Here is a 9457-nt window from a genome sequence, read left to right as displayed (position 1 = left end):
TATGACATGGTCCATTGCTGAGTTATCTTTTTTTTTAAAAAAAGATTTTTTTAAAAAAATTTGTCACCATAGATCATTGGAGTAATCCAATTTTTGAAATATCAATCATACTCAACCCTATAATTTAATAATTGAGTTTGGGATAATATGTTCATAAAGGGATAATATGTTCATAAAGACACACACAAACACACTCTTTCACACAAAGGTCGAACAAAACTTGAATAAATACTTTTAAGTGATATACAGGAATTTTTTCATTAGTTTGGATTTTTTCTGGAATGGATATTAGTAGGAGAATATTGTACAAAATTTATTGTTTGGGTACAAAATATAATAATATTCCACAAGCTAGTTCTCTAGCCACTTTATGATGAAAATAGTTTTTTTTTTTTAAGAAAAAAAAACTCCTTCCAATTGGGTTTTTCAGTAATTTTTCACTAATTCACACTAAGTCAAAATTTCAATTTTCTACAAATCACTATATATACAATTTCAATAATTAAAAGTAAAAACCATCCTAATTTTATTCTTCATCACAATTTTATTATATAATCCTTTAAATACATTCTTCTGAAAAATGTAGTAATTAATTTTTTAGTCACTTTAACGTGATAAATATGGTAACCACTAACCCACCGTTTAATATTATTTTCTACACAAAACGAATTTGTCAATTTCAAAAAAAATTAAATCAATACTTTCACATCCACCTATTTAGTCAAGTGGCATGCAATGGGAATTAATTAAACCCTCACATACATCTTTCAAAGTGAAAAAGGAAAAACCCTCCTATCTAATATGAGTTGACATTTCCCATTTATCCTACGACTTTACTGCGACACTTCATTGCAGATTTATTTTAACCCTTGACCTCAATTTCAGATTATCCCATCTTTATTTATGGCATGATCAAATTTTAATTATTGAAAATCGTTAATATATATATGTCAATTTCTATAAAAATATGAAAGATCAGTATGATCTAATAATACGATAATAGAAAAAAACAATCTCGATATAATATGGACCAACCCATAATTTATACATCTCATGCGGATTTTAATCTATTTACATCAATTTATTAATTTAACTTGTGACATATAACTTTTCATGAATCATAAAGTAAAATGTTCACATATATTTGACTTTATTGGTTGAGACAAAATTGTTTATTCAATAAGTTCAATATTTAATCTCAAGAGTTTCAAATATAACGATCACGTTTCTCTTTTGGCAAAAACTTGTGTGAGACGGTCTCACGAATCGTATTTTGTGAAACAAATCTTTTATTTGAGGCATCCATTAAAAAATATAACTTTTTATGCTAAGAGACATACTCTTCTTTTTTATTCATCTCATATATATAATTCAATGTCTATATTTAATACTAATTTTTTTCTATTCAAACATCAATATACTGCTATTTATTAAATACCTTAATTATTTTCGATTAATTTTTATATCATATTAAAACACTCATTGAATAAGAATAAAATGAGATTATTTTTTTAATAAAAAAATAATATTTTTAATCTATTAAAAACACAAATAAGTCTAAATACACGAGACGTGCGGAGTTCTGTTTATTACAGTCACATTAGCCAAAAAGTTTGGAGGGTAAGTTGAAAGAGGTGATACATACAACCAAATCATTCATGCAAATAATTATTTTAAATTATTTTGAAGAAGTTGAAATGGCATTTCTATTTATTGATGGTAGGTTGCAAAACCAAACGGAATTCGACACTATATTTACTTCTACTCATTAATGACTTTGGCTAATAATATGGCCTACATCTAACTAATTCAACCCATGGATCACCCCCCCCCCCCCCCCCCCCACCCCCTCCTCTCCTCTAATTTTTTAATATCTTTTTAACCCAAAAATCAGATTTACAATAAAGTTTGTCAAATTGCAAAAGTCGCCCTCAATTCTTCGCCCCACGTGGCGGCACAACCACCGTATGCTCCACGCTCCCGCTCGGAATAATAATGAACGTTTTCAAATTTGTATAATTATTAGCTACAATTCAACTAAGGGCAGTATGGTAAAAACAAGACAAAGGAATCGATCCGGTTTGTTCAAGTAAATCCCTTTTCAAATGCATGATGTTAAGAAGGGAAGAAGTGTCCACACTAATTACTTGCTGCAATTTCATGACTAGAATCGAAAAAAAATTGAATCAATGAATTTAGTACATTCAACCGAAATTAAAAATACGAGTAGAAATATCTGATTATTTAATTCTACGACATTGATATTTATTCTATAAATTCGATTCATGTCATGTATCTGTCCGTAAACCTTAAAAAAAACGAGAAAAAAGTAATAAAAAAGAGAGAGCAAGAAGTAGCTCTCATCCGTAATATTACATACGATTTATCCAAAATCCAAAAAGTATAAAATTTGCACTATAATGTTGTGAACAAAATTTCTCCGAGTATTTATTTTATTATTATAAAAAAATGTGAATTACCAAAGACGAGGGACAGTATGGTAATTTGCTAAATGGCCACAAGTGTAAGGTAAAACCACCACTGAAATCCAAAACTTAAGAAAAGCAAAGGTGACCTACATGGGCCGGCTTTTAACTATATTTAGCTGGGCAGACAAAAACCAACTTATTATCACCATCGTCGCTATCTGCAGCTGTTACAACCCCCCCCCCCCCACCCCACCCCCGCGATTTACTGTATACAGTATATATACACCTATACGTATAAAATGATTATACGTATTATTATTAAATATATATATATATATATATATATATGTGGATGTAGGAAAACAGTTGTAATTGTATGCATGCAGAATTTTTTTTATCTGTTGTTACAGGAGGGTAAGTATATGAAGTGAGTTTTTCTTTACAAAAGAGAGAGGGCAAGCAAGAAAATGATAAAGATTCCTCAGTTTCTTTTCTTTTTTTGAAAAAATAAGATATATTTAAGGGGTGTGAGATCGACAGGCAGATCCCACCCAAATAAATTAAATAAATTAACCACACCTCATCTTCATAAAACGCACAGAATTCACCCATTTTGGTGATATATTTTTTTAATTTTTCGGCTGGTAATTGCTAGCTAGCTGGAAAGAGACTCCTCTACATGATGCTAGGCGTTTCTGGCCTCATGGGTAGCTCCGGTGACGGTGCTGCGGCGGCAGATGCGCTCGAGGGTGGTGGAGCTAGTGGTGGCAGCAGTGAGGTTGGTGCATCCAGCTCGATTCCTGGTGGGAGTTTGGAGGATGGTGAGAGAAGTGGCGGCGGAGGCGGTGGAAACCGGTGGCCTAGGCAAGAAACTTTGGCTTTGCTGAAAATTCGTTCTGATATGGATGTTGCTTTTCGAGACTCGAGTCTCAAAGGTCCATTATGGGATGAAGTTTCCAGGTAAATTTATCGAAACTTGTTTCATTTACTGATTTACAACCACGGGTACGGCTGCAGAGTTACCCAATCTGGATTTCCTGAAATTTTCAATGATAGTGACGATTCTGGATCAAAGTTTTCATCTAATTATTACTTTTCGATTACGAATATATAGCAGCTCTCGGAAGAGTTCATTAATTTTCCAGGTTTTTGCTCTTCGTTTAGGTGAAACATTTTTAAAAAATAAAGAGTAAAAGTGAAGACGAATATATGAATTGTGTTCTTCAACTTGAATTGATCTCTTCTTCTTCCTGAATTAAAGAAGAATTCAGATGATCTGATGAAATATAAGTTTGGAAGCAATGGAATCTGTGTTCAGACAATTCAGTTGGGTTTCTCACTTTCTCCACCGCTTGGAATTCTTGATTTCTCTCTTGATCTATTATGTATTAGATTTTTTTGATGTGAAGATATTTTTCTTGTGTTTATTTTATGTAATAAATCACCATGCCACCTTCATTCTAATAATTAAAGATAATTCAAAAATACGATCTCGAGAACACAAATGGAGGAATGGTATAATTATTTATTAAGTTTCTACATGCGTTGTTATCAGGAAAATGGCGGAGCTTGGATTTCATCGAAGTGCCAAGAAATGTAAAGAAAAATTCGAGAACGTGTACAAGTATCATAAAAGAACAAAAGATGGCCGAGCATCCAAGCCAGACGGGAAAACTTATCGTTTTTTCGATCAATTACAGGCGTTGGAAACCAGTCCGCCGCCTCCCTTCACCCCTCCTCCGCCCCGGACTCAGACTCCAGCCACCACGACAATGACGGCACCGCCACCTAATGCTGCCAATTTTCCAATGCCATCACATGTTGGTACTGTTCCATCCATTAGTCCAAACCCTTTAAGTATGCTGCCACCAAACACAACGATACAAACTTCCCTCAATCCAATAAATAATATTCCTCCATTTCAACCATCAATAAATACTTCGAATCTTCCTCAAACTCACCCTTTTCAATCCTCTCACGATCCTCATATTTTGTCGAGTCTACTCTCAGATTCTTCCTCCTCGTCAACTTCTTCCGACGAGGATATACAGCGGCGGCGGGGGAAGAAGAGGAAATGGAAGGATTTCTTTGAGAGGTTGATGAAAGAAGTGGTGCAGAAGCAGGAGGAGTTGCAGAAGAAATTTTTGGAAACATTGGAGAAACGGGAGAGGGATCGTATGGCGAGAGAGGAGGCATGGAGGATTCAAGAAACGACAAGAATGAATCGAGAACACGATCTTCTGGTTCAGGAGAGATCCATCGCGTCTACCAAAGACGCGGCGGTGATCGCATTCTTGCAAAAAGTAAGCGAGCAGCACAATTTACAAATCCCAAATATTAGTAATATTATTACAGCAGCTGTGCATCCACCGGAAAATCCTCAACCCCCACCTCGTCAACCTGCGCCAACACCACCTCCGCTGCAACAATCCACTCTCTCGCCACCACCAGCACAACCAACACTACCGGTAGTTACAGTCAGCCCCACAAAAATCTCGAACCCATCAAAAAAGGACAATGGCGGGACCGAAAGTTTCACGCCCACGAGCTCCTCACGGTGGCCGAAAACGGAAATTGAAGCACTGATCAAACTCCGAACCAATCTTGATCTCAAGTACCAGGAAAACGGGCCAAAGGGACCCCTTTGGGAAGAAATATCCGCTGGCATGGGAAAAATGGGATACAGCCGAAGCTCTAAGCGATGCAAAGAGAAATGGGAGAATATAAACAAGTATTACAAGAAAGTAAAGGAGAGCAGCAAGAAGAGACCCGAAGACTCCAAGACATGCCCATATTTCCACCAGCTCGAAGCTTTATACAGAGAGAAAAACAAGAACGATGACCCCTCATTCCATCTCGAGTACACTGCGAAGCAAGACAACCCAATGGTGCCAATAATGGCTCGGCCTGAACGGCAATGGCCGAATCCAAACCAACAGCATCAAGACCCCACCATGCATGATCAGGATCAAGATAATGAAAGCGATAACAACGAAGAAGACGATGATGGAGATGATGAAGATGATGAAGATGCAGGAGGCTATGAAATAGTCACAAACAAGCAGCAATCTTCAATGACAAACACGGCAGAATGAAGTGACGATTTTAAGGATGGAGGAGGAGCTTAGCTTTTGGTGTCAAAAAATGAAGGCATGTGTCTGGCGAAAATAGAAGTGCGGTGGGGTAGAATTGCAGGAGGTGTCAGAGGTGACGGGGCAGAAAACCGGCTGGCAGTCCGATGGGGTCGGGGCGGCGGTGAAAATGTAAAATTACGGGCAAAACATGTTGGGGGGCTGTTTTTGTAAGGTTCTTACCATAGGAGTTGATTTTTTTTAGATAAATTATGTTTATAATTTATTTATTATTTTGGAGATAAATAAAATGAGGGGAAATGGGTGGAAGAAAAAATGAGAGCTTTCAATCCAAAGAACTAATAAAGGGATGGGGATATTGTATTTTTTTCATCATTTTCTTTTTATTTTTTTATGAGTGTAAATGTCAAACATGATGTATTTTGTTATTTTCATTGATGAGATTGAATTTTTAGAGAGTGGCTTAGTGATTTCCAAAATTATTGTCTCAATAAGGTTAAAATCTTTTATTAGATTATTCATTTCACTTTTCATATCGTTTTAAGGAAAATAAATAACTTTCTAGTTTAATATAAACATATTCCCAATTGAGTAACGCTTACAAAGTTGAGTAGGTCTCTTGTGAGATGGTCTCACGAATCTTTATCTGTAAAACGTGTCAATCATACTGATATTCACATTAAAAAGTAATACTCTTAGCATAAAAAGTAATATTTTTTCATGGATGACTCAAATAAGATATCTGTCTCACAAAATACGACTCATGAGACCGTCTCACACAATTTTTTACCTACAGAGTTATCCTTACTAACAAGATATTTATTTCTTTTTATTGGCAGTTCTGTATTCGGTAGGAAAAAAATTAAGTTATTGTAATTCAATGTTTATACTATAAGGTGTACATCTAGAATTTTTCTTCTCAACAACAAACTTAGTTTCATTTTTTTTATGGGGCAATTCAAAAATCTCCCATTATCGCTTTACATATATTTTTAATCTTGAAGTAAATTTAAAAATAATTAATATACACACACACACACACTCATATACACGTGTATATATATTTATTCATATAGAAAATGAAATAAAGTAGAATTTGTGGGAATGAAAACTTGAGACGTAGATTGTGTGTCTCTGGTCATGCTAAACTTATTGAATTAACAAATAGATTAAGTAGATGGTACGAAACCCTAATCTCGCCAAACAAAGCTTTCGTGTAGTAAGTAAGCCCTAAAAAAGTGCCAAAATAGAGAATGGAATATCTTTATAGGCTGGCTCTTAATTTTGCTCTCGGTGTTAATTAAAGCAAAAACTTGTGCGAGACGGTCTCACGAGTCGTATTTTGCGAGACAGATCTCTTATTTGAGTCATCCATAAAAAAATATTACATTTTATGCTAAGAGTATTACTTTTTATTGTGAATATCGGTAAGGTTGACCCGTCTCACAGATAAAGACTCGTCAGATCCGTCTCATGAGAGACCTACTCTTTATTTAATGTTTTGTGCGAAAAGGAAATGGTATCCTAAAATACATCACTACACGTAAATTCATTCTAGTTAAGTTATGTTTGAAAATTGTTATATAAAAAAACAGATTATTTAGATTAAATAATTACATTTCATAAAATACTCTCCATTGTTGCTACTATCTAAGAATTGATCAATTTGACCAGATTAGTTATATTATAAATCATATAACAAGATTATAAAAAATATATCTAATGGGTGTTCGAGTTGGTGAAATAGCCGAGAGATTGATTAACAGTCAGAAGTTCGATTTTTTTTACCGACACTTTCTCGGGTGATCGAACATGTTGCACATGATTTATCTAATATGATTTAACTGACTACTGTGGTTTGTAGACTATCGTGCTAGCAGAATGATTTACATTGTACGTATCAAAAGACAACGGATGTTGTTTTTTAATCATTAAAAAATATATTATAATAAGCTATTTGTGTAGATAATCACCAAATAAAATCATAAAATTAAAAATTTTTGATCATATATTATAACAAATTAAACAAATAATTAATTGAATTAGAAGGGAATATCTTTATTATAATAATATAGCAAATTTATATATCATTCGGTATTTTTATTCAGATTTTTGAATTAATCTTCAGCAGGGGCAAGCTTCACAAGACAAGGGACGAAATAAATTTTGAATAAAGCTGAATTCAACGGAATTCTGAAGAGATACCTTAGGAATACAATAAATACGAGTGGTACAAGACGAGACATTTCCCATGTGAAATCTCTGAATTCCTTGTTTTCTAATTTACTGCTTTGTATTATTAGAGTTTGCACCCTGACAGATATTTATTAACTATTATAAAATCAGTTCAATAATAACAATAAATTAATATTTATTGAAATTAAATGATATCGTAAATTGTCATTGACTTTGAATTGGCTCACATAGTCAGGATGAAAAATATCATGAGCAATGTCCGCAGGTTCTATATAAACACTTTTTAATTAATTCCCTCGATAATTCAATACTAAATTTGATTTTAGTATTTCCTTCATTTATTTATTTTTAATATACATATATATATATATATATATACATATATATATATATTTATTTATTTTTTAGAGTGTTGTGTACATATATGCAAAAATTTGTGTGAGACGGTCTCACATGTCATATTTTGTGAGACAGATTATCTTATTTGAGTCATCCATGAAAAATATTACTTTTTATGCTAAGAGTATTACTTTTCATTATCAATATCGGTAGGGTTGACCCGTCTCACAGATAAAGATTCGTGAGAACGTCTCACAAGAGACATACTCGTGTGTGTACATATGTATATAAACAATATATCTTGCTCAATTTTGACATAACCTCTAGGTTAATTGAAGAGGTGTTAACATTTAATTTCAGTTAGTTGTTAGATGACTGGTCAATTTGGGTAGAGGAGGTGTAGAAATTAATGGGATGTGTATTTTGTGTGATTATTTTTTATATTAAATATATAGATAATTTAAGGGGAGATTATACATAAAAGTACCGAAATTAGAATTTTTTTTATCAAGTATACAATTTAAGCGGTTTTAAATAAACTTCGGACAAATATATTTTTTGTAAATATAATTTTCAAGTACAACTTCTCAATTAAAGGAACTCTACAAGTATATATGACAGATATATACAACACCGGCTATATAAATACTTTGTACCCACGTATTCATTATCGTTGTCGATCCATTTAATACATTTCATAATTAGCCAAATTCAATGGTTTTTGAGTAGATATCTTATGAGACGGTCTCACGAATCTTTATCTGTGAGACATGTCAACCCTACCGATATTCACAATAAAAAGTAATACTCTAGCATAAAAAATAATATTTTTTATGGATGACTCAAATAAGATATTCCGTCTCACAAAATATGACCCGTGAGACCGTCTCACACAAGTTTTTGTCATTTTTGGGCAAAACACACAATTTTTCAACCATTTGAGCTTTATGTCGCCAATTTATTTATAAGATTAACAATTAGATTGATTTCCAGCTTACGAAAATAGGAATATCCTCTAAATCCTAGGAAAACCTAATTCTATGAGGAAAATCTCGTTGTACCTTTAAAAGGAATAGAGAAAATCATATTACTTGTTTCCCTAAAATTTAGAATATTTTTGGCTTTTGGTAGAAAATAAAGACCTCGAGCAAGTATGCTATAGATACATCATTAATACAGTATAAAACTACTTACAATATACTATTATACCATGTACATATTGGTTCCCCGTCCTTAACGATTATATCTGACTAATGCTCGGGCACACGCGATGTTTGTGTATATAACTTTTAGTTTTTGAAAAACAATTTTTGTAACTTATACGATGGTTTCCAATTAGATTAATCGAAGAAGTATATCTGTTCTTTACTTTTTTGTTAATATTTGAATTAATTTAGTTAA

General features: G+C 33.2%; 1 protein-coding gene across 1 annotated transcript; it reads left to right on the top strand.

Moving 5' to 3' along the window:
* Positions 1–2977: 2977 nt before the first annotated feature.
* On the top strand, positions 2978–5821 carry LOC142524270 (trihelix transcription factor DF1-like). The gene is made up of 2 exons (XM_075628165.1): positions 2978–3389; positions 3985–5821. The coding sequence occupies exons 1-2, from the start codon at positions 3109–3111 to the stop codon at positions 5522–5524; spliced, it is 1821 nt and encodes a 606-aa protein (XP_075484280.1). The 5' UTR covers positions 2978–3108; the 3' UTR covers positions 5525–5821.
* The last annotated feature ends 3636 nt before the right edge of the window (positions 5822–9457 follow it).

Source organism: Primulina tabacum, chromosome 14 (assembly GCF_025594145.1).
Source record: "Primulina tabacum isolate GXHZ01 chromosome 14, ASM2559414v2, whole genome shotgun sequence".
NCBI classification, from domain to species: domain Eukaryota; kingdom Viridiplantae; phylum Streptophyta; class Magnoliopsida; order Lamiales; family Gesneriaceae; genus Primulina; species Primulina tabacum.
This window is presented reverse-complemented; position numbering and strand designations above follow the sequence as displayed.

Coding starts and splice junctions, on each gene's coding strand:
- LOC142524270 (XM_075628165.1), top strand. CDS start 3,109: ATGATGCTAGGCGTTTCTGGCCTCATGGGTAGCTCCGGTGACGGTGCT. Junction 3,390..3,984: donor TTATGGGATGAAGTTTCCAG/GTAAATTTATCG, acceptor CGTTGTTATCAG/GAAAATGGCGGAGCTTGGAT.